At 37.7% G+C, this 26,704-nt stretch overlaps 2 protein-coding genes across 3 annotated transcripts in view; one reads left to right on the forward strand and one right to left on the reverse strand.

Annotated features, from left to right (window-relative positions):
* The window catches only part of slc4a3 (solute carrier family 4 member 3), a 92,017-nt gene extending 82,377 nt beyond the window's left edge, over positions 1–9,640 (reverse strand). Inside the window, exon 1 of one of the 2 annotated variants that reach the window (XM_015359277.2) lies at positions 9,540–9,640. The gene's annotated coding sequence lies outside the window, so the exon portion shown is untranslated. Of the gene's footprint in view, positions 1–2,932; positions 3,017–9,539 lie in introns of those variants that run through there. The other variant, XM_015359278.2, reaches the window with a different exon arrangement.
* Positions 9,641–16,132: 6,492 nt separating this feature from the next.
* stk11ip (serine/threonine kinase 11 interacting protein) overlaps positions 16,133–26,704 on the forward strand; it is a 49,774-nt gene continuing 39,202 nt past the window's right edge. Inside the window, exons 1-4 of the mRNA XM_069196450.1 lie at positions 16,133–16,263; positions 20,192–20,259; positions 20,464–20,666; positions 25,258–25,332. Of these exons, the coding sequence (XP_069052551.1) occupies positions 20,193–20,259; positions 20,464–20,666; positions 25,258–25,332 (345 nt within the window). The 5' untranslated portion in view covers positions 16,133–16,263; position 20,192. The remainder of the gene's footprint in view (positions 16,264–20,191; positions 20,260–20,463; positions 20,667–25,257; positions 25,333–26,704) is intronic.

The following is a 26,704-nucleotide window of genomic DNA, read 5'->3' on the forward strand; positions in this document are numbered from 1 at the left end:
CTTACCTGATGAGATTTCTTTTGAAACTGAGCAAGCATCAGTTTTTCCCCAATGGCGGTAAACAACTGATCTCAGTCTCTCAACCTTACCATAACTGCTCATGCTGATAAATTAAATGGAATTATAAGAAACTAAATAACTCAGTCAAACGTCCTATCCATTAGACCCTTGTTACTTTCCTTATTTTGTAATTTTGTCATTTTTATTTTATTCTTGGTTATTCTCGAGAGTAATCTCAAGCAACTTCTTAGTTGAGGCATAACTGGACAACATCAATATTTGAAAATCACTTCAGTCTCTGATTCTCTGTAATCTTTATTTTAACTTACATTCCAGATTGTGGCTTATGTTTACTGACATGCCTTAAATGAATCTTCTAAGCTTTCCCATTTACTTAACTTTCAACAGATGTCATAATGAGGCTAACTGTACAACATTGTTTTCAACAGCTGCTGTCACCATGCAACTGTAGCAAATGAGCCTAAATCAGACACTGACACTAAGGATTATACTGCCTCTCTAGATGTACAATAAATATCATGGATGTTAATGAAAAAACAAACACTAGTGGAGTAGTTGTTAGGGCTACGGACTTGTAAATGGAAGGAAATTCAAATCCTGGGTGGAGCACTGCTGTTGTACCATTAAGGTACACATAAAAGGTCCAATAAAATGACCCGCAGTAAAAATGAGTGCAAATCTAAGTCAGCCTGGAGCAAAGCGTTAGTCAACGAATAACTTACTGTACATCTTTAGTTTACCCATGCCCTTTCCAGATCTTTTCATATACAGCACATTTTAGAGACACTAATGAATAGAATTTACTGGATTTAAAGCAGTGACTGATACAGGTACAGTACATAATTGACCACATTAAACATTTTCTGTTTTGTATTGAAGATGCATTTTGGGATATTTGAATATGCAAAATATTATCCTGCACAAGAAATTGTAGGCATCTACACAGTAGAAACAAAATGTAACTTTTTTTTTTAACCAACATATCTTTTTTGTGAAAGTATAATGAAGGTTGCTCATTTCATTCAACAAACTTAATATTTCCTAAATCATTTTAAAGCCAGATTTTGATTTAAATTAGATTTATATTAAACCAAGTTAAGTTAGTATTTTAGTTAAGTTAATATGACAGAATTACTTATTTAGTCATCTGGCTATTGTAAATTTACTATTTGAATAAGTATGTTTGAACATATCTCTTTCCAGTGCATGAGTAAGAAAAGTAATTTTACTGTACAATCTAAGCATAAGTCTTTTTAAATTAGTGTATTTATTGCAAGTACAATGCTACACAAGACTAAACAACCTAAAACTTCTGAAATGTTGTCCTGAGGGTTCCGGGAAATTTCTTATCTGGTGTATTAACAAAGTGGCAATAATACAAACATTCAAAAGAGGTTCAAAAAGGTTCTGGCTTTACAAATTCAACATGTGTTATTCATTCTTTTAACCATAAATGCTATAAAGTACATAAATGAAGAAAGAAGGGAAAAATGCCACCTAAAAACACCTTCAGAAAGCAATTCTCTGCATTATGCTGGATATCTTCCAGATTGTAGGCAATAGCTTGGTTATTGTATTCTGTTTAGGCACCTTGAAGCTCACAGCACTTCCTTCAACTAATGAGGTACTGAATGCCATCCGAATGAAGACTTTGTTGTTTAACAATATAGTACCCACCAACTAAAAGAACAGATGACAGCTGTTTCTCCATTTGCTTACTCAAACTTGTTGCTGCCAGAGCCTGAAGTTACATGTCTCACTGAGCCATTATAGTGATATGTGCATGATTTACAACTGTTGCCAAAAAAGTTGTGGTAAAGAATTAGTTTTCAATATTTTTTCTAACTTACTGCTATTACTTGGGTCACAAAATGAAAATCAATAAAGCATATTGACTCAATGAAACTTTAAGCACAATAAAAACTTCATTAAGGTTTTGAAGACAAATGTTTTGTGAAAGCCAAGCTCAAACATTATTGAAGTGCTTGATATCTACTGAAGTGCTACACTGTTCTCCCTTTTCAAGGTTGGAATGTCTGTCAGTAATGTAATGATACACAGAATCTGCTGTTTTTATTCTCCTGGAAACATTTTGACTTGTACCATTAAATAAACAGAAGGCTAATAAGCCATTTGACTTTCTTTACTGTTAATGCAATACAAAATTCAGCCTGCCACAACATTTTCTTATTTGTAAAACCTATATTAGATTTTTTTCCAAAGAGGAAAAAAAAGATGTGTTATTATCATATATTATCTGTAGCCTTCCTTTGTTATTCCACAGATCTCTTTCCTTATCCAAAGTCACGGGCATACCAAAGAGTCTTTCCATATTCATAAATCTCATTGTTATTGAGAAATCAAATAAAACAATGTTATTGTAAAAACATATTTGACATACATATTATGGTAAATTAACCTATTAAACTTGACCTCTGGTTTTCAAATCCCACAGTCGATCCCTGTTAAAGGCTATTTCAGATTTACTTTCTACCATTTCATATTTTTAAACACTTATGTCCATTTACAATAAAGACTGTGTAATATTCTGTGAATCACACACAGTAAAGCACTTGACTCAAAGGCCTTCAGATGTTTTCTTTTATTTTGGAACTAGAACACTTTAAGGTCTCCACTAACACAAGGTCAAAACATTTGCTTCAGAAATACACTGCCACTTTATTTTAGTTCTCTATTTATTTTATTAAGTTAAAGTACTTCTTTTTAAAATATTTAATATAATCACAATTATTTTGATATAGAAGAATCCCTTTATCAACAATGGCAGCCACAGGTACTTGTCATTTCTACTTGATCTTAATCGATATTTGCATATTTCTGGCATATAGCAATATTATATTCATTGAGTGCATTTTCAAGTGTTCCTAAACACACTGATCAATTGTCCTACCTTTTTCAAGTACAGTACAAGCTGCTTCCCCGTTGTCTCGCTATTTCAATACTGAATCACATTCCTCACAATATATCCCCTCCCACCACAATGTGACAGATCCTGCCCTCAAAATCCTAGCCCAACCAGAAACTAGAGAATCTTTCGTCTCCAAAAAGAAGAGGCTAAAAGACTGTTGTCCCTCAAGCTCTCTGCACATGCTTAGTGGCAGCTGTGGAATGTGAACCTCCACACGAACAAGATAAAATGCACTTTGGCATAGTGTCACTCTAAAATGACTCGCATGTCAAGGATGCCAATCAGTGGTGGAGTTAAAAAGACTGAAGGGAGTTCCAGGACCATTTCATTCAGATAAATGTCATTAGTTGGATTAATCTGGCAGAGAAACCAATTGAAGGAATACAGTTTTACTGCTTGTCACGGGTTTCTTAATTAAATATCCTTGTTTAATTATCGTGAAACATCTTCTTAAAATGTATTTAAGTGTACCCTAATTCTAATAGGCAGTATTCAGTTTTAAAATGTTGAATTAATCGTTACCCTTATACCCTACTACAATCAAACCGTTGATTATTGATCTGTTTGGTATGACGTATTCTCCTGATCCTGTGACATGCCCACCTTTCAGGCAATAGTCATCCGACAACCTGCAAGCTTAACAATGCATGACAGGAGACATCACACTGATTGGAGGGTGATGTGTCTATCATGAACACCACCGCAAGCTCACAGGCATGAAAGCCTGAAAGTCAATATACAACAAGCTAAGAATATCCTCTTTGCCCCAAAGCCACACAGCCTTGATAAATCCTGGTTAATTGTACACCACCAACCCATAGTTGGTGTACAGACTGTAAGGCTTAACCTGTATATCCATCCTGGATTAATTTGCTCATATTCATTTTTTAATAAAGTTTTAATACAGTCTACAACTGAAAATAAGTCCAAAACTTCACTCTCTATCATCTATCTAGTTGTGGACTACATAATGACACACAATTGGATTTTCAGTAAATTGAGCACTGGTTCATCCATATGATAGCATCCATTGACCTCACTACTTCTGATTTTAATGAAAATGTCCATAAATGTTTTCCCTTGGGAGATATGGGAAAACTGAGATTTCTGGACCTAAATGATTGTAGGAAGTGGCATTTTTCTCAATTCTTTTTTTTCTTTCATTTTTTACATGTCTTAGTTCAGACTCTTTACATCTTCTGAAGTTCTTCTGCTGTGCCTGCTATTGATTTAGGTACAACATCCACACAAATACAGGTTGTCTCTTGGTAATACATTGATTTTTTTAATTTTCAGCAGTATACAGTAGAACACTCAGTTATTACTTCAGTTTCGACATCTCCTTAATTAGCATATCACAATACTGCAGAAAATACATTTTAAAATCGTACCCTAAGCATACTACCAAAGACAACCCTAGACAAAAGTGTGTAACTGCTCTCACTTCAAATTTAAGAGCTATAACAACTAAGCATACTACCAATTTGAAGGAGATTTGACTGACCTGTTTCTAAAAAACATATTTATTTTAGTACAATGAGACACTGAAGACGAGACCAATACAAGCATAAATTACATTCAAATAGCAACTTTATTAAGTGCTACAGATTTCAGGGCTGTGTGATGTGTGACCCATTTGGAGGACACGTCAGACAGCAGCACACATTAACAAGTAAGCTGATTGAGAAACACAAACCACTCGGCTCTGTGCTCAGGCAGATTTACTGTGCTTGTTGTATATCCCAGGGACTAGTGGCTTAGTTGTGTTTCTGGATCTGAGGCAACATGAGTAAGGTTAAATTTCTGAACTCAAAGGGACCTTTGAAATAATGTCCTTTCCCTAGTCATTCTGATCAAATCATTGCAGATCTGGGAGATGTGCTGACATCAGAGGAGCCAGATACAACAATGAATAGAACATACACGCCAAGTCCAGAACCGATGAGCAAAGCTTCCAAAGCTCAAGAACTGTGGCTACAAAGCAAATGGACAAGTTAAAAAGTAAGGCCAAATTGAAGTATGGCTTAATTCGACTTGACATCCTGCATTAAAAAACATGCTGTTCCACAGTCAATGGTGGGCAAAATGATTTCATAAGGAATAACCCCACAAGAAACAACCAATAATCTGTTCACATCAAGAGCAAGTATACCCTATAGCACTTGGCAAATAAACTATATGAACTGCTTTAAGCACTAATATAAAAGCATTACATTCTTTAAAGCATGTCCCTTCAGCCTCTGTACATAATTGGCTGTGGACAAGCTGTTTTGTTACTCTGACTATGGAAATGTGATTAGAATATTGTGACAGACAAAACTGTGAAGGGGTTAACAGATCTTATCAGGGGGTATAATGAAGGTAAAGTGGGAAAATGTCAGATGAACTAGCTGTGTCCCTTTGCACATATTCCATGACAGTATTTTGTATGGTTTGACTAACACTGAGTCACTTAAGATTAGATCTCTACTAGGAGCAACAGTCACCATTTTCCAAAAATACAATACTGAACGAATTTAAATTTAGGGACCATGAAGGACATACTAAAATTTGGAAAATACTCACTGAAACCCAAGACTTTTTACTCATAATCCCCTAAGAAAAACATTACTTCCTAAACTCAATCAGTTGTTCTTTGAGGGAGTGAAACCTTCTCAATGTTAATTGTTAAAAAATTATAGTTTGTAAGACCTTCCAAATGGCACCACAGCAAAGGACTGTCATTTTGCATAAATAAAAATAGCCATCTCTTGCAAACTCATAATTTTATAAATTTTTCACTTTTTGGTAAACCAACTTCATTCAACACTCTTGGAAAGGAAGGGAACCTATTCTGTATGCTCTAGGTTTATAAGAGCTAAAAATAAGTGCTTGACCAACTATATACAAATAATATCAAATATAAAATGTTTCATCTACATACCTCTTGGTTATTTTGATCTATATAATTCCTTTTAAAGAGCTGTGGATTTGTGTTAATTATATTAAATGGACTATAGGTCTGTTATGAACCAAGGATCAGAGGTATCAAGTAGAAAGAGTAGCTTCTTGTACCACTGAAAAGAAGAAACATTTTATAAACAGCCATGCCGCCTTGAACAAACAACCCAGTCTGTAATTGAAACTAATTGGGGCATCCCTTAAAAAATGGTTGGATAAAATTCTGAAATGGAACACAGTTGTTACATGAAAAATGTGCAACTCAGGCAAAATTAACAAAATCACTCGCATTAACTTGTAGATATTACCAAAATTAATAAAATTTGTAATTAGTTTAACTTTAAACATAATAAGGCATGATCTCCAATTGGCTTATGAAGAGAACAAGAGAACAGAGCCTGGAGATTACAGGTGCCAATTCAAGTCATAACACACTGCAGCTTACGTCTACACTGGGTTTAGGGCAGGTTTAGAGCAGTTTTACTTAAGCTATACTCTTCCCCAAACCCAGTCTTGCAGGTCTCATGCATAAAGTCATATTTTCCCCATTCCTTTTATGCTTCTGACAACTCCACCTCTCTGTTGAGGCTCAAGTAACTAAATACCGACTACTTAAATTATAGCTCACATCTACTTCATTAGGGATCATAAAGATTACTGCATTTAATCACTGCAAATAATTTCTAATCTAACCAACATGATTACATCAAAACTTTCCATGTATTGATCCTGAATTAAAAACAGAAGTCCCTCTAAAGAAGATTAAGCCAAACCACTGGAGCTCAAAAAGGCTAGCCTATACACAAAACTTGTTCTACACTCAATTTGCATGTGGTTCTTTTTAATCTGTGCACAGCTCTTGCATGTGTTGTTTTGAGTGATTCCATACTATATATCCATCTATCAATTTTCTAACCATTTTATCCAAAATAGGTTTGCATGGGAGCTGGAGTCTATCGCAGCAAGCAATGGATGCATGGCAGGATACACCCTGGATGGGACAACATTACATTTTGCCATTACATGCCCTGCCATTACACTGCCATGCCCTGTTTGCCATTACAGGCCAACCACAAATACAAACACACTCACACCAAGGAAAGTTCTTCCAGAAGCTAATTAACCTAACTATGAATTTGGGGTGTAGGAGAAAACCAGAGCACCCAGAGAAAACGCACACAAACACAGGGAGAACATACAAACTCTACACAGACAGCACTCCAGTTCTGGAATCAAACTCAGGGCCCCAGCACTGCAAGACAGCAATGCTAAGCAATGTGCTACCATGCTGTGCCTAATAATAATAATTGCTTACACTTATATAGCACTTTTCTGGACACTCCACTCAAAGCACTTTACAGGTAATGGGGACTCCCCTCCACCACCACCAATGTGCAGCATTCACCTGGATGATGCAACGGCAGCCATAGTGCACCAGAACGATCACCACAAATCAGCTATCAGTGGGGAGGAGAGCAGAGTAATGAAGCCAATTCATATAGGGGGATTGTTAGGAGGCCATGATTGATAAAGGCCAATGGGAAATTTGGCCAGTACACCCCTACTCTTTTCGAGAAACACCCTGGGATTTTAATGACCACAGAGAGTCAAGACCTCGGTTTTACGTCTCATCCGAAGGACGGCGCCTGTTGTCCCCGTCACTACACTGGGGCATTAGGACCCACATGGACCGTAGGGTGAGCGCCCCCTGCTGGCCCCACTAACACCTCTTCCAGCAGCAACCTTAGTTTTTCCCAGGAGGTCTCCATCCAGGTACTGACCAGGCTCACACCTGCTTAGCTTTAGTGGGTTGCCAGTTGTGAGTTGCAGGGTGATATGGCTGCTGGCCTATACAGTATACAGTGTATTGTTCAGTATGTGTGAGCAAAATGGCTCATCAGCAAAGTTTGCAGAGTTGGATACATACTGTACATTCATATTTTGGAAAATGCTGGAGACAAACACAAACATCCATATGCCAAATTGGTTTTTTTTATTTCACATCTACAGTCAGATCTTTGTAGATTTTTTCTGGAGAAAACAGAATTGTGTAAAATGTGCAGCTACTGTACATGAAACCCACATGCCCCACAGGATTGTTGGCAAGGATAGTGATACATTCGGTATCAGGAACAAGTAATAGGTTTATTCCATGCTGAAATAAAGAAGAAAGAGAACACAACGTTTCGGCCGTGGAGCCTTCTTCAGGTGAAGAAGGCTCCACGGCCGAAACGTTGTGTTCTCTTTCTTCTTTTTTTCAGCATGGAATAAACCTATTACTTGTTCCTTTGCAGCCTACGCATGCTGACGCAGCTACCCACCTGAACTACATTCGGTATCAGTACTTGATAAGAATCTTCTGAGGATTTGTGTGACACATCGAGGAGTACCAAAGTGCTCAAAAATTAACATATAAAATGTCTTGAAAGGAATTATTACTTTTTCATTACAGAAACCAGTTGAGCATAACCATCCTTGTAGTGTATTATTTCATGAAGAGTCCAAATAAAGTCCTATATTAGAAGCCCATGGGGTTAAATTTTGCTCAGTTTAGTAACAATATTATTATTTTTTTAATTTAAAATGTAAATATGTTGTTTCAAACTACAGGATTGTAAAAAAAAACTTATAATACGTAGGAGAGATTGAGCCAGCAAGGCCGTTCCTCCATTTGACTATTTTGCAAACATCTGTGAACGGAGGCAATACCTGGTCAGGTACACATTAAGTGCTTTCATCGAAATAATTACTTCGCTGGAGCACATCAAAACCTAATCAAAGAAAATGTGTAATTAAGGAAATTAGCATCGTGTGTATATGAACTGTTAAGAATAAGGCTTTGCATTCTTAAACTGCGTTAACGCAAGACCATGTATTTCGTATGACTGTTTCCAGTCATATTTTCTCGTAATAAACGGACACTGCGAAAATAAAAGTCTTTCCTTGTTATCTCTATGAAGTTACTCCGTATAGTTAAGAAATCTTAGGAATCAGTTCCAGTCTTTCTTTTCATTATACATTTAAACCCTTGTGCGCTTCTAACCTAGTTTCAATCCATTAACTCATTCAACTTAACCCTATCCGCGAAGGCAACGAGATGCGTTTTCATTGAACATTTTCTTCCCTTTGTTCAGCAGAACAAAAAATATCGTAATCTCTGTTGCACACTTTAATTGCTTTTTTGATATTTTGTATTTTCCCTCAATACGTGGAAGATAATATACAGGTTAAGATGTAATTGTCTACGCTTCCCGGTGTACAAAATAAAGCATCTAATGCAACGCCGCCCCCGCTGAAAATGCATCACCTGCTTACAATTCCACAGGCATCTTACACACGGTCCTCCAGTAATAGTGGTGAAAATCAGTTGCAGTTTAGTTTTCTTCTTGTTATCTGTCTTTCGTTCACTGAAATAAAACGCTAAAATACGTTTAATTTAATGCATCATTGATTTATTATTTTCATATTCATTTTTTTTTTAACAGAAGCAGTGCATCTCAAGAAATTATTCGGTTAGGATCAACATACCCCACTTTTAGCAAACGGGAGAGTATTCGCCTATTTTGGGGGCTCTTCTGACCTTTTGGTTCTGTACTTTTCAGCAGCTTCTGCGCGGTTCGCATCGATTCAGCCGTACTGACTCGCCTACCTGTGCGTTTGGAGAGTTGTCCCTATGGAATGTGTCTGAACACCGCTCAGTCAGAAAGCGCTGCAAACGCGATGCTCCATAGTGAAGGCTTGCCACCTCCCAGCTGCTTCTCAACTAGTGATGCTGGCCCTATCCACGTGATGCAAAGGATCAACCTCCACAGCCATGCAAGATTGAGTCACACAGTATGCAAGCCTGATGGTCATGCTGGTTGTTAATATAGAGGGAAATTATACTAAAGGAAAAGATTGCCCTCCATAGCACAGATATACTCTTTTCTCTCATGTTCCTTGGTTTAGAATGAAAGGGTTACTCATTATTTCATTCACAGTCAAGAAAAAATCAATGAACAGGAACACAGAAAGTATTTGAAAAACTGATATTCTTTTTAATATATATGTCTAAATATTTCAGGAAGAGCAAGGCAGACAGAATCAGAGAAGAATGAAAAGAGTGGCTTCCAAAACACGTGATAAGCTATACAAGAGCAGTGAGGTCAATTGTTGTATTTTTAACATTTGGTAAATGTTTTTAATTGCATGTGAATGACGCTGAACAGATTCCCATGGAAACTCAAGGCCCGTGTTTATCCACAGAGCAGGTGGCATAAGGACAGGGTGTATGTCCTGGTGTTTTCATGGAGGAGCCAAAATATAGGGCACGGCTGTTTTCAGTATGTTTAATAAGCAACAAAAATGCTTCCAAAAAAGCAAAAAGGACATTTGGGTGGTACAGTATCATAAAAAATGGGACCTAAAGAACAGAACAAAAAAATAATGAATGATGAAGCCAGAGATGAATAAACAAAAAAAAAGTTATTTTTTCTTGTAAATGAGATGTAAACTGTGCATACTGTGTATTTTAAAATACACAACTTAATTATAAGCATGACATACTGGTCAAATTACAGAAAGCACTTACTGTACTTAAAAATATTAACTAGACTAGACAATGTATAGTTTATAATACTGTATAGTCTGTGTTTGATTGCATAGATGTTTTTTTTCTCAGAAATGTATTTTCATTTCAGACTATAAAGGCATATTGTTTAATATTTCCACAGTAAAATAATTGTTGGGTAATTTTCCCCACAGCAAAAATCATACCTATTGTGTATAGCATGTGAATACACTCTCGGAATTAGTGCCCTCATGTCTATTGGCTATCAATAATCATAATAATAAACTGTATTTTATACAATAGATTTAAAAGCTATTATCGCGAAGAGCTTTAGAATACACCAAAAGTGTACTTCACAATAAAATTAAAATCTAGAAAAATGCAAAGCAGATACGAAAGATAAAATAATCACAAATAAGCTTACTTTAAAAAAAGTAAGCCTTTATGCTAGATGTGGATGTAAAAGCCCCTAGTGGGTTGAGTCTCTTGGGTTTTTTTTTTCAGGTGGTGTCTAGACCTTTCATGCACAACAACAAAAGGATTCTATCACCCAAAGAGTGAAGATGAACAGTAGGAACATGTAATAATCCAGAATCAGCTGAGCAAAGGTCACAGGAAGTGAAGTTAACAAATGTATTCGGTATTAGGCATCTATACCATATACCATACAGAGCCTTGAATATCAAGAGAAAGATTTCCAAATCAACTCAGAATCTGACTCCAAGACAGGAATAATGCAATCACTTGAACAAAACCTAGCCAGGATCATTGTAGTTAAATTTTAACCTGCTAAATGTAGTATTAGAGACACTTGCAAGAAAGACATTGAAATATTTATTGAAAATTATCCTTGTCAAAAAAGCATGAAGCATTGTTTTCTGCTATAGACAACACAGTATGGTGATATCTTTACAATCTCTTGCACATTTAGTTCAAAAGTCAATCTAGTATCAAAAAGCAGTTCAAATAATGACTATTGTATCCTGCTGGATACAGACATTTTGACCAGCTGTGGGAGGGGCTACGAACATGTGTTTTTTTTATCCAATGAATACATACGAAGGAGTCATGTGTTAAGGACTTAGGTCATGTGATTTCATCTGAGCATCTGTCATGATGGAAGATGGAGAAGGCTTCACTAACCATAAAACAGTCATTACTAGCACTATGGGTGCCTGTTCTTTAAAGGCCATAATTATTAGATATTAAATAACAACAACAAATGAAATGCTATTTTTTCATTATTAAATCACATAAAGGTGCATTATTGATTAACCTTAATATAATTTACTAACTATTTCAGGGAATTTCCACAAAGATATTTTATAGTAGGCCTAGGAGAGGGATTCAGCCAGTAGTCTTGCCACCTGATGGCTCTTCAGATTCAGAGCAAGGGATAAGTGAGGAAGATGATGAAGCCTATGTATATGCAGAAGGCCTAAGAGAAGATAGTAGCAGCAGTGAGGACAGCAGTAGTGACAGTAGCTGTAGTGATGAGGCAGCAGAAGGAGGACACCCGTCCAGACAAATTAACAAATTTAGGTGATGTAAACCAATAAATAGGATACTGTTGATAAAGTTACACTATATAGTGTGTGTGCACTTACATGAATGTATGCAAAACCATCAGAAACCTTCCTGACTGTGTGGTCTACTTTGACAACTTCTTCACATCTCTCAGCTTGCTAACCTATTTGAAGGATTCCGTGGTCCTCAGACGTTTGGGAACCATTCGAAAGAATCGCTTTATGGGCTGCAAACTGGAAGATGATCGAGAACTACTGAAGAGGTAGTTTTGACTACCGAGTTGACAATGATGCATAGCTTGCAATAGTCAAATGGGCTGACAACAAAACAGTCACCTTGATGAGCACATGTGCTTCTGTGATGCCTGTGGGTGAAGTGAAGCACTTCTCAAAGAAGAAGGGAAGACAGATATCTGTCCCATGTCCACAGATTGTGGCAGAATACATACATCACATGGGAGGTGTGGACTTGGCTGACATGATGATTGCATTATATTGCACTCCAGCCAAGACCCATTGGTGGTACCTTTGCATATTCTGGCAACTGATAGACATTGCTGTCAATAATGCATGGTTGCTCTATCGGCATGATGCAACAGCAATTGGTCCAGTAAAGCTGAAGAAACTAAAGGATTTCAGGCTAGATGTTGCCAAAGGTCTCATCTATCCAGAAAAGCAAAAAAGAGGCCAGCCATCCCTAGGAAATGAGAATGATGCACCAGTGAGGGTTGTCAAGCAGCAAAAAGGTCCCACGGCCTATAGATGAAATGTGCTATGATGGAAACAGCCACTACCCATCGTGTCTGTGAAAGGGAGATGGACAGACCTCCATCATGTGTGAGAAGTGTAATGTGAGGCTTTGCATTGTCACTGGACAAAATGCACGCAACTGCTTCCGGAGCTTCCATCTTCGATGAGATACTGTTGAACATAAGGACGGGTCCATAGTACCGATATTTAACAAACAATGAACTGTTGCAATTTTGGGCCCAAATGAATTGGGGTTTTTATATGATAAATATTTTAACACTTGAGTAACTTGTAAGTTTTAAGTTTTAACACCAGTTGTAATTTTTTAAACACCAAAGCAAGTCGGGACAAGGGTGTATTTCATGTTTGGTAAGATTTTATATTTTTTAATGAAATACAGAAAAATAAGTGAGTTTTAATGGTTTTATGGTTTTTTTGACTATGTGAGCAGTTGCCAAAAACAGTTCGGATGTATACCCCAAATGGGCACCATATCCTGTGGGATACAGTTTGTAAAATGGAAAATAAACACACAGTTTTGAAAAAAGTTATGTAATTGTGTTATTTGAGACAAAATACCCTAGAAAAAAAAACAATTAAAAAAATTTCAGTTACGTTTTTTAGTACTTGCCCATTAAAGGGCATTGGATTGGAATTCAAGCACAGTGCTGTCAACTGGCAAGATTACAACTTGGATTTGAAGTAACTAATGAGAGAAACCGTATCGGTGCTTTTAAGGTGGTGGGTGGAACAATATTTCGCAATTACACTCAGAAAGCCCTGTGTTTCCAAGGGTCCAGAAGTGGCTCTGAAATATCAAGCATCAATTCTGGTGTTGAGTGTTGCAGTCCAGAATTGTAGAGAGATTTGTTCAATGTTCAACTTTTTATATATTTCTGTTTAAAGAACCAGAATTTTCTGTTCTCTTAAGAAGGTACATGGGTACTTAGAGGAGCCTCTTTATGATTAGTTTGAATCTCATTCAAAAGGTACAGGAATTAAATTACTACTGTTGTTTTATTTTGTTATTTAGATTCTTCTTACAGTGGTTTCAAGAAGTCTTTCTGTTCTAGCTCTGTGAATACACACAGATCAATTTGAATGTCTGTTGCAGAAGTCTTCTGAGATATCTCTTTGTAGTGTTGTACCATGAAGAAACCTTTTTAGCCGATTAATGGAGAAACTAAGAGACAAAACAATCATCAAAATCAAACTCATAGTCTACCTATAATAAGACACCCTTCTTACAGTTCTTAAAGAGCAGAATGTTAAAACTATGTAATTCACTAGTTAGATGTCATTTATAATGTTTACACTTTTGGTCGCCATGTTGCAATAAAACATTGCTGCTCTGGAATCACTTGGGAGAAGAACAACCAGATGAATTCAAGGAAGCAAGGAACATTGTACACCGACAGGCTGAAAGAACTGAAACTTTTTATTCTTGAACAGAGAAGATTATAAAGGGGAACTGATACATATTCCTCAAAGGCATCGACAAAATCAATGCAGTGGGCTTCTTTAAAATGAACAGTGAAACACTGACCAGGGAACAAAAGTGGAGACTACTGCACACTGAAATGCATTTAAAACTGAGAATATGTGGTATGTTCTTAGGAACAAGATAAGATCACTTCACTGGCCATATACAATTTCTTGTATTAGGAATTTGTCTTTTCACATACCCCAACTTGCTCTCCATGAGACACACAGACAGGGAGAGAAGCTTGAGATCAGACTGCAGGGTCAGCCATTTATATGCCGCCCCTGGAGCAGTTGGGTTAAGGGCCTTGCTCAGGGGTCCCACGGAGTAGGATTCTTCTTCCAGCTGTGGGATACAAACCGGCAATCTTCCAGCCACAAGCGCAGATCCGTAGCCAAAGAGCCCCAAACTACCCAGTCAAGTGGTTGAAGTTAGTATTTTGGCATTCTTCATGTGTCTTCCTCTTGATTGTAATCTTTCTTATGGGCTTATGTTCTTAAGTGGTAGTTACCACCATCTCAAACCTCCTACACTGACTGTGACCAAATTTAACTTTTTGGGGAGGTATATTGTGTCTCTTGTGTCTTCACCTTAGTGATAATTACTAGCATACTTTCAAAGTTATGTTTCTGGATCCATTAGCTTTCTATGCATGCTCTTTATAAAAGCTTATATCAATGTATCTTGTACATTTTAAGGCATATTCTGTTGGTCAATAGAAACTGGGTGAATCCTGATCAAACTTAACCTGCATGTCTTTGGAAGGTGGGAGGAAACCACAGTGCCTGGAGAGAAGCCAAGCAGACAAAGGACAGACATGCAAATTCTACGCATAACATGTCTCAACCCAGGATTGAACCCAGAATCCAAGTACTGGGAGGCAGTTGTGTTAACCATCAGACCATTGTGCCATCCCAGGGTCATAAAATATAACATTTAATATTTCTGAGTCCTGAGAAATGATGCCTTGCAAAAAGTATGCTAAAAAAGTCCAGAGTTTCTCTCGAACCAGTACCATCCTTGTACTGCTGATGACATCCATTAATGAGAAATGTTGAGAATGATTCCATTTTAAAATCTCAAGTTCTGTTTTAATTTATATTGTCATTTCTAATAAAGAAGACAAATTCTTCCCACTGCTCCAGAATAATACACGTTTCTGGGATTGACTCCAGATCACAGTGACTCTTACCATAACTGTTTTTATTAATATGGATGCACATGTCATGATGGGATATCTCTTTCTGAAATGTATTTATGAACTGTAATCATTCATGGCAGCGCAAGAGCATAAGATAAATCTTTCGATCTTTTAGTTATTATACACACTTGAGATGATGGTACATAATTTGTAGTCCCTTAAATCCTGTTTTACGTTCTCTTACAAAATGTATTGAGGAAATCTCTGAATACACATACATTCAAGTTAAAGAAACCTCTTTGCACTGAAATCTCGAGAGCAAACTACCTGTTTATACTGAGTTATTGAATATTAAATTATAATATAATTAAATAGTTTGCCGGTTGTATTCATTCTATGGTAATTCAAACAATATTACCTGAAATCTAAACACTCTTTGTGTGTTTTAATATTTGTATCTACGTAATTGATCCGTACGGTACCCGAATTCATCACATCATCAAATTTGAAAGACAAAACTTTACCCACTTACCACATCTCAGTTTATAATTTCCCCTCCGTACCACGAGAGGGCGTCATTAATCTTTCGACTAAAAACAATACAATTTGTTGGTGTTTTAAAATAAAACAACATTATAATGCCAAATGCTACGGTGCTAAATACATGGTTAGTATATCAGAGAATTAATTAGTAAATCTAGTACAATTAATTTGTTTTTTATTACTGTTTTGCGTTTTATTTCTTCTACACATATTGTCCGAATACCTCTTGAAGGGTTAAGGAGGAAATGTTAGATGCTGATTCAGGAAGTGAAGACTCATGTGATTTTCAAGATGTCAACAATTCAGAGGTTACCGTGAGCAGTCTTGCTTAACGAGGAACGATTCATGCATAGAAGTTGAACTGTGTGTTTTAGCTAGAACGTAAGTAGCCTATCATCAAATTTTGTATTAGTAAATGTGACGACTATAAAGGGGCATTCATTTCACGAGAATTTTACTGGCGTAAATGAAGACGAATGCGATGCGGGACTGATGTGATAAAGACGTGTGATATGACGTGGTACTGTATCTTCATAGTCAGTGCAAGTAAATATCCGATTGGAATTTTGTGCATAAAACAAATAACATGATCAGCGATAGGTGATTAATCAATTTGAGTAGGTGACAATGCCTTGCATAGTATGTTGATTGTTTCATGGCAGTGCTTGTGAGCTTCCGTAAATACGGAATACTGAAGCATTTTGTCTCACAGATGATGGAAGAATGTAATTAAACGAAAACTCTCTGGTGAAACTTTTGCATTTTTTTGTCCAGTTCAATAACCTTTCTAGTCCCCAGTACAGTTTTACTATTCTTGCACACAACGCAATAGCCTGAGCACATGCGTGCATAAGTTTAGATGTACCTATACCGATTATATATTATGCAGTAGCCGGCATATGCTGATTTTATTTGGTACTTTAAATGTCTGCATGGTAGACTAACCCATATTAAGACTAATCAATAAAAGGATATATTGGGTTTAAAGGATCGCCATTCACAAATCTGGACAAAGCACGTGATTTTTTAAACTTTTTAAAATAAGAGGGATGCAACAAAATAAAGTAAAATAAATTCAGAAGGCCTGTAGCCCTTGTGCAACTACAGTATAGTTCAACTGTACTTCTATTGTTAATTTGTTGTGAAGTTAATATTGGAAGTTTATTTTACTTGTTTTTCTTGTGTCTGAAAGTCTGCTCTTGACGGAACAGGCATTCATCTCATTCAAGATTAGTGAACAGTGAAAGAATGACACCAGTAGGAGTACAACTGAAACCAGAACAATGAAGACTTTGAATTACAGGTAGTGGGTAAAAAGGAAACACCTGGGTAAACAAGGGACAAGTACTGTATATTGAAAGCAAGGGCTTCTGTCCATGTATGGCTGATGTACTCCATACATGATGTACTCCAATTAAGCCAGCATCCTCTCAGCATGCGTAGGGCCATGTAGAAAAGCCCTGGTGCAATTAAAGCTAGAATGATGGCAAGAGAGTCTAAGTGACTTGAAAAAGGTGTTGAAACACTTTTGGCAGGAACTTCAATGTCCAAGACAGCTCAACCTCTTTCATGAGCAATGTTGTCTGTGGTGTACTGTATGTCAGCATGAAACTCCAAGGGGGAGAGATTATCAATCAAAATGCATGGTAAAACAGGCAAACAGCAGCAGGTCATGTGACTGCAAATTGCTGTGCAGGCAGTTAGTTAAAACCAATCTGCTTCAAACTCCACAGTGCAGAATATAAATGTCAGGTTGCTGTGTGCAGACCACTTTAAAACACCTGGTAATAAAAGTGTCTAGTGGTGTAAAGAGCACAGGTGACTAGCAGCCAGTGCAGATGAATGTGACAGATGATTTTTCACTATATTCTTCACAAATCGACCAATATGAATATATGCCTGGCATTAACCTAAAAAACTCTACAGTCCTCAGTGCCTGATTCCAATAGTGGAGGTTTCTGGTGTTTCCATAATGTTGTGGGCTGCGTTTTCATGGTTTGAGTGCCCTGTGTACCTCAAAACATAAAGTCAGTGCTATTCACTACCTAATGGTACTGAGTGATAATCTTCACTCCATGTTTCAGCATTTCTTTTCTTCTTGAAACTGTCTTTGAAAATAAAGACATCACAGGTGTGGTCACTCATTGGTCTAATGAACATGACACCATTATCTATATGTTAATGCCATATCTTATGGGATATTCTGAAATTATGCCTAATGGAAAAATTCCATTCCTGCAGAATTCCAAACATTGGTAGACTCTATGCCATGAGACAGACAAGGATGTCCAGCACCCTTTTAAATGACTTTATACAGATATTTCCATTTTTTGTCCACTACGTGCAAGTAATGTCAGAGCTGGAAGAAATGCAGGCTGATTGTACATATCAATCTTGATGGTCCTGTGTTGTTCGTAATAAAATGCAAAATGTAGTGTTCCCACGGCATACATGGAAGCAAAATAAAAACATTACACTACTATTGAGAAATTACAAGAAATATTGATTTTGTTTTTAACTACTCAACTGACATTTGAACTGGTAGTAGGCACACCTGCTTGTTTCACTGTTTTGCCAATTTGTTGTTGTTGTGACAGTTTGAGGAAAGACAAAGCCCTTAATAAAAATGCCATTTTTAATGTCCTTACTATCTGTAAATAGAGTTTTTCTTTATTTGTGTCTTGTTATAAAGTCAACCTGAAAAATTGCATTTTTGATTAAGAAAGATTTCTCAATTGTATCCTTGCAGTTTTCTATAAGCGAGTCTATATGTCAGACAGATGTTCTAGCAATTAATTGCTTTTAAATCCAGCCTGATTTATTTATCTTCTATAAAGTAGTAACAGATTGAAGTCTCACCACAGGGTAAGTATACTTAAGCATTACAGTACAATGATGTGCACTGGGAAGCAGAGTCTGTACTGAAAGAGCTTGTTTTAGAAAAATGGTCCTGTGAGATTATTTTGTTGCCCACTGTTGCCATTAATAGAACAATAGAATCCTCTTAAATGAGATTATGAAGTAAAATGTGTTCATCTTTGATAAAAGGCATCCAGTTTCACTAATGTTGCCTTTGATGCAGAGCAGTTAATTAAATCAGCATTTTCAGGGGAAACAAGATTATTTAATTTTAGAGGATTGACTAGCTGTAGGTAATGCAGTCCAATGTTTGTCTGTTCTTGGATTTCAGGATAGCTCATCATATTTCAGTTTTTTATTTTTCTTAAGAATATTTTCTAACATAAAAAACAATGTCACCTTAAAATAATTTTGAGTTTCAGTGCTTAGGGGTAAAAATATCACAGAGAACTACATTTCAATGTAAGATTTGTAATTCAGTAAAATGAGAGAATTGGTCAAGGATCTAAATACTTTTGCAAGGCACTATATAAGAAAATATGAAATAAATAATAAATAAAAAAATTCCAGTTGAAGGTTTTTGGGAGTCTTTCTATCTGTTTAAAGGTTGCATAGATATGTTTGGAACTTGCATTTCTGAATTGGTTATTATGCTGCAGAAGTAGGTAACTGTGTCAGCATGCGTAGGCTGCAAAGTAACAAGTAAAGGTTTATTCCACGCTGAAAAGAAAAAGGGCACAACTTTTCCACTCTGGAGCCTTCTTCAAGAAGAAGAAAGTATTATACTGCAGGTATCCTGAAATAGCCCCTGGTACAAAATGGTTCTTTGTGTGCACCAGGTCAAATCAATTTGCCTTATTGCATTTACTTTAAAGTGAAACTGAATGGTTGGACAGTTTTAATTTTAAGTTAACTAAAGGGGTCAAAGGAGCTTCTCTTGAATTAACTTCTTTTTTTTTATCTGCTATATTTGTTGGATGGATGGATGTTTGCCCATTATGCATAACCGTAACATTAGTTTTTTAAAGGAAAGGGTTGTAAGCCTTGTGCCCAACCTCCAACATGGAGGATCTGGCACCCAGCATGGGACACAAACCCACTACCCTGAGATTATGAGTCTCATGCCCCACCAACAGAGCTAGCTGGGGCTAGCCATATTTGTTATGAAATGCAAATTTGCCTCACTGCTCAAACCGCATGCTGTAGGCTGTAAGCAGTGGAAGTCTCATTCTAATCAGTTGCCTGCATCTTCTCTCTTATTCCCAGTACTTTTATTTCAGGGCTACGTGAGCAGGTTTACTTTTTCTAATCTAATTAACATTGACAGAAAGAAATAGACCATATGAACGCGAAACCTTGTGACTGTTCTTACAGTTTGTATTGCTTAAAAAGTATTGTAACGTTGACAGCATTAACTTTATCGTGTACCATTTTGGTGTCTCTTCCACAGCATGGCGGCTCCCGAGTCTGGTGGATCAACATTAGTACATAGTCTGGCCAGCCTGTTGCGAAACAATGGTACTTTTAACTTCACTTCATATTTGTCATGGAATCGCTATTTTAGTCTGTTGAAATAGTGCTAATAAAGTACTGTGCTTTATTAAATATAGAGTAGAGTACTCCTCATTTGTAATAGGCTTTTTTTGAAAGTTCCAAGCTAAAAGGGTGAAGACTGAGCTAGTAGTTTTGGTGCTGTGTGACTTCTGTATGTTTCATATGAAGGGGATTCTGTCCTGGATGGCACCAGTACTCTATCTCTGATGGCCAGCAGCCTCCAGCACCTCACTTGCCTGTTTGAACAATACCTGCTCTCCCGGACCCATCAACATGGCTTCCTAGCTCTGCCCTCCCACCCAGCAGACACAGCATCCCTCCTGCAGGTCCAGTTCCTCTTTGACATGCTGCAGAAGACCATCTCCCTCAAGGTAATGTGCTGGCTTTCTGAACTCTTCACTCTTTTCAGTTGTGAGCTTGCATGATATCCTTGAGTTGGCTCTGTTTGAGTATTCTGCTAGCCTCATCTTTGTAGTTAAATTCAGTTTTCATCCTACTTGAACTGTGTGTATATTAATATTTATAAGTAAAGAATACAGAATACATTTTACAAGTGAATTGCCTGCTTATTCTAGCAGAATCCCAAGTTATACCTATGGGAGGTAAGAGATGTGCTGTCAAAATTCTGGTCTCCCTGATATCTAAACATTTATTGCATAACACAAACTATGAGAAAACCTGTTAGTGCTGTCAAAAGTCCCAAAATATCCAAAGATTAGATAGATAGATACTTTATTGATCCCGTGAGGGAAATTGCAGTGCAACAGCAGCTTAACACACACAACACAGCCACAGTGTAATGAATTATATAATAATAGTACAATACATACAATACAATACAAGAGTTACTCACAGTCCGAACACACAAAGAACAAACTAGAACAGAACAGTACACAGTACAGTAAATATAGATGTAAATATAGATATAAATATAAATGTATTGCACAGGTCCCTGGCATATATTGCACAAAAAATGGTTGTAAATGGGGAAAAAGAAAAAGAAAGAGAACAGATGTAGCAGTAGATGTGTAGATGCGTTTAGTCCAGAAACAGGTCACTGTCGATGTTGCCTCTGCCAAAACGCAAGGTGGATGCGTTGTACAGTCTTATGGCAGAAGGCAAGAATGACCTCCTGTAGCGCTCTCTGTCGCACCGTGGATGAATCAGTCTATTGCTGAACGTGCTCTTCATTCCTGCAAGCCTGTCATAGAGGGGATGGGAGAAGTTGTCCATGATGGCCTCATTCTCCTCTCAGCCACTACCTCCAAGGGGTCCAGGTCAGACCCAATGACAGAGCTTGCTCTCCTGATGAGCTTGTTCAGCCTTTTAGAATCCACTGCTCTAATCCCAGAGCCCCAGCACACCATTGCGTAGAAAATGGCACTTACTACCACCGACTGATAGAACATGTGTAGCATCTTACTACACACATTGAAGAGCCTGAGCCTCCTCAAGAAGTAAAGTCGGCTCTGTCCCTTCTTATAGATGGCCTCGATATTCTTAGACCATTCCAGTCTATCGTCGATGTGCACTACCAGGTACTTGTACGAGTCCACCATCTCCACGCCACTCCCATGGCGTGAGAAAGAACTGTCCCTTGAGGTGCACCTGTGTTACTCACTACCTGTTCAGACACACAGTTCTGGAGTCTCACAGACTGTGGTCTGCCTGTCAGGTAGTCAGTGATCCACGAGGTCGTGGAGGCATCAACTTGCATCTCCTCCAGCTTCCTCCTTAGAAGTAAGGGCTGGATGGTATTGAAGGCACTGGAGAAGTCGAAAAACATGATCCTTACAGTGTTGCCAGCCCTGTCCAGGTGTGAGTAGGCCCTTTGCAGCATGTAGATGATCGCATCCTCCACACCAACACTGGGCTGGTAGGCAAACTGTAGGGGGTCCAGTGATGAGCTGACCAGGAGTCTCAGGTGGGATAAGACCAGCCTCTCCAGTGTCTTCATGACGTGAGAAGTCAGTGCAACTGGTCTGTAGTCGTTAAGGACAGAGGGGCGCCCTTTCTTTGGTACCGGGACCAGGCATGATGTCTTCCAGAGCACCGGGACTCTCTCCAAGCGCAGGCTCAGGTTGAACAGTCGCTGGAGCACTCCGCTCAGCTGATCAGCACAGGCCCTCAGAACTCTGGGACAGATGTTATCTGGTCCTGTGGCCTTACCCTGGTGCAGCCTCTTCAGCTCCTTCTTCACCTGGTCAGCTGTGATGGTCAGCCTGGCCTGGGGGATGGTGCTCATAGTGCTTTCAGTGCTGCAGGTGTTAATGGTGGAGGTGTTGGAGAGTGGCAGCTGTGGGGGATGGGTGGGTGAGTAGCTGTCGGGGGTTGTAGCTGTTTGTGGGGGGAAGGAGGAGGTGTTGGGCAGTCGCAGCTGTGAAGGGTTAGGGAGCGTGTGGCTGTGGGGGGATGGGTGTTGAGCCACAGAGGACCCAGAATAAAACCTGTTAAAGAACTGGTTCAACTCGTTGGCCATCTCCAGGTTCCCTTCTGTTGCACCCCCAGCCTGTTTGAAGCCAGAGATCTCTCTCATGCAGCTCCATACATCCCTCACCCTATTCCTTTGCAGCTTGTCCTCTACCTTCCTCCTGTAGGCGTCCTGGCTCTCTCTTAACTTCTGCTTTAGCTCCCTCTGTATACGCTTGACCTCTTCCTTATCCCCCCTCCTAAAAGCTCTCTTCTTGTCATTCAGAAGAGATTATATAAAATTGTATATATATTTGATGTGTAAAATGTTTTATTAAATATTCCCAACCATTTTGTGTAAAATATTATAACCAGATATACTTGCAAACAGAGCACATTCTTTGATATACAGTAGATGCCTGATGTATGATGAGTCAATGTCACACTTCTTTAGTCTGTGAGAAGAAGTGGTTCTTGAGCTGCCTCTTTCTATCTGCCTCATTGACAACTTATATTCCTGACACAGTAATGACATAACTCTATACAGGAACAAGTAATAGGTTTATTCCATGCTGAAAAAAAGAAGAAAGAGAACACAACGTTTTGGCCGTGGAGCCTTCTTCAGGTGTGAGAAAGACAGGGCAGTAGGCAAAGGTAAAGTAGCGGGAGAACAAAGGTTGGGAGGGAGGAGGAGTCACACCTCTTGATTGGCCTCTCTTTCTGTCCCCTGCTCCCGCCTTTCACTCCTTCTCCCTCCCAACCTTTGTTCTCCTGCTACTTTACCTTTGCCTACTACCCTGTCTCTCTCACACCTGAAGAAGGCTCCATGGCCGAAACATTGTGTTCTCTTTCTTCTTTTTTTCAGCATGGAATAAACCTATTACTTGTTCCTTTGCAGCCTACGCATGCTGACGCAGCTACCCACCTGAACTAACTCTATACAGTACTGGGCAGTTACATTTACTAAAGGAATGCAACTTTTAAGTATAAAACGTTTATTTGCAAAGGAAGTCATGACCTTAGTGCAGAAGTGATAGCATGATCTGTTTTGAGGTATGGCTCAGAAAACTATCTGCCAATTCTGTGCATGACTGTAAAAGGAACTAATAGCAGGTGTGTGGGAAATTTCAAAGACACTGGCAAAGATAGATATAAAATTGGAATAATTTTAATAAGCTTTTGTTTCAAATCCGGGTTTATTCTTTAAATATAAAGTTTGGATAAGGTCAGAAGATTATTTGATGAAATAATATGCATTATGAGTTTTTTTTCCTTTGGGAACTTGAGACCATCTTTTTGACATACATTAAGCAGCTTAACACCTACTGTACTTTACATTTGGCAATGAATTTTGTAAATAATGCTGTAGCTTTTGCATTGTAAAATCATATATTGTCATGTGTTATGATAATATGTTTAAAAATTTGAATAGTAAATTTGAGACAATTTAAAGAAAATATCATTATCACCTCTTCCAAGACTTGTGCCTTTTATCCAAATAAAATGTCTTGGACTTCATCACATAGAAGATACATGTTCATCACTGGGCTACCTCAATTTTGTTTCACATTAACAAAACAAAAGATTCTTTTCACATTAGTAAATTTTATACTCTTTCACTTGACTTTCCACCCGAGAGAGTATGAAAATGTATTATGACAGATATGATGGATTCCCACGTGTCAGGAACACTAATTTCCAGTTGATTCACACAGCTGTGCAGAAGGGCTCATATGTGGCCAGCAGAGGGGGCAGTTGGTTTGGAAGACAAATCTATAAAGCTTAAAGTATTTTTTAAATACAACAAATATCTACTGTTATGATTTATCCTACATATATTTTTACAATGGGGTCTTGTAGAGAATCAAATCTTGTAAGTCCTACTTACAGAACACAAAAGGAAGGGGAGAAAGCTCAAAATTAAACATTAGATAAAGAAAAAATATATATCATTGTCTCTTATGATAATATAATTTAATGTTTTCAGGTATGTATTGTTAATTTGGAGATTTTCAGTGTTTGTACTGAAAGCAATACATGTAGGAGTGCATCCTATATAGGGCTTTTTTATTTAAAAAATATATTTGACTATAAGTTGTTGTATTAAGAAACCGTTTATTGACTTTGTGAGATAGATTGAACTGAGTGTCCGATTTTAATTTGCAAGTGCTTTGGAAGGTGTTTGCAGTTAGATGAAATAATGTAATTTTAAAGTTAAATGTTCTTTTAATTTGTCAGTTGAGTTTTAGATGGCTTCAAAATGTTACAATACTGACTCAAGACAGACTTCTAGGGGAAATTTGTAGGAATGATTTGATTATTAAACTTAATTAGAATCAGTTATTGAATTTTGGATTTGAGTGTTAGTGCTACAGTTTCTGCTTACTGGATTTACTTCATGTACCATGCACAGTTCAACAGTTTGTTGTTTGTTTGTGAATGGAGGTTGTGCCTGGCATCAATGTTTTTTATCTTTTAAATTTGAGAGTTTTCTGTTCTTATTATTTCTGTATAGTTATTAAATGTTTTCTACATCTTTTTTTTCCAATGCAGCTGTTTAACCCTCCTGGTTCAAGGCTGCAGTCAGCTGTGAAAATCTTCCCTTTCAAGTCTCTCAGATACCTAGAGGTAAAGTATCTAAACTTGGTTGAACTCCCAGATAATTCTAAAGTAGGACTTGTAATATAATACATCTAAATGAATGTGTATAATCCATATATAGACCAGATTTATATATTAATGCTTTCATTATACAATGTGGGTTATTCATAAAAACTACTGTGGTGATAAAGGCTCATGCTTTCTTATTGTGTTTTTTTTCTGATACATAAACGGGTTTACTGGAATGGTAGCGAACTTGCCTTGATGGAATTTAAGTATACTGAATATAATTAATAGGAAAATGAAAATGGTAAATGTCTTTTGCCAGCATGGAAAATACATACTCAAGTGCTTGAGGTAACAGTATAGGCTTGTCTGGGGGAAATTTGTATTATCTGTATATCCATCCGTGCGTTGTCCATTGAAACCACTTCTTTCACTTCAAGGTCACGGGGGGATCTGAGCCTGTCCCGGCAAGCAACAGGCTCAAAGCAGGTTATACCCTGCAATGTGTTTGTGTCTGTGTGTTTGCCCTGCCAGACACACAGGCACACACACATTAACACCTTTGGCTAATTTTTCCAGAGGCCACTTGACCTATCGGAATGTATTTGGACTTTGACTTTGTGAGAAAACTGGAACACCAGAAAGGAACTTACACAAACGCGGGAAGAACATACAAACTCCACATAGATAGCACCCCAGGTTAGGAACCCGAGACCTCAGAGTTGTGAGACAGCAGTTCTAACCACTGCTCCATCGTGCTACCATATTACATGTGTATGTAAACAAACAAATGTATGGTCGCTGAAATTTCTTCTTTCCAAACATTGACAAAGGATAAATATGGAGTCTTGATTATAATTAAATTTAACAAGTTAAATGGAGAGTAGTGACCACCTCAGCAATGATCATGCCAAATGTGTTTTCTCTTTTATTTTTCTATTAATATCTTGGCCACTTCCATTAATTATATTAATAATTATGAATACAGCCCATATTCAAGGCATTTCACAAAATATGCAATACTTTGTGAACAACATAAAAAAAGATACAAATGAAAAGCTAAATTAAAAAGAGAAGCAGGAATACATAAGAAGCACAGTGCCTGTTCAGAGTACAGTGAGAACGATACATTTAGTGATGTATAGTGTGTGTAGGTGAGGATTTGTTGATCCAGTAAAGAAATGATGTAATTGAGCAGAGCTGTAAATAGCAGTGTTGAAGAAATCAGAGGTGCGGTATCAGCCTATCTTGAAGAAACACGGTAAGGTGACGAGGGACTGAACTGTTCTGATCTCGGTGGATTGTTCATTTCACCACTGCAGAGACAGGGACAAGAATGAAGTGACCCTGGAGGCAGGGAAACAAAAAAGATCACTCTGGTAGAGAAGGATGA

The sequence above is a fragment of the Lepisosteus oculatus genome, chromosome 12 (assembly GCF_040954835.1).
Source record: "Lepisosteus oculatus isolate fLepOcu1 chromosome 12, fLepOcu1.hap2, whole genome shotgun sequence".
NCBI lineage: Eukaryota > Metazoa > Chordata > Actinopteri > Semionotiformes > Lepisosteidae > Lepisosteus > Lepisosteus oculatus.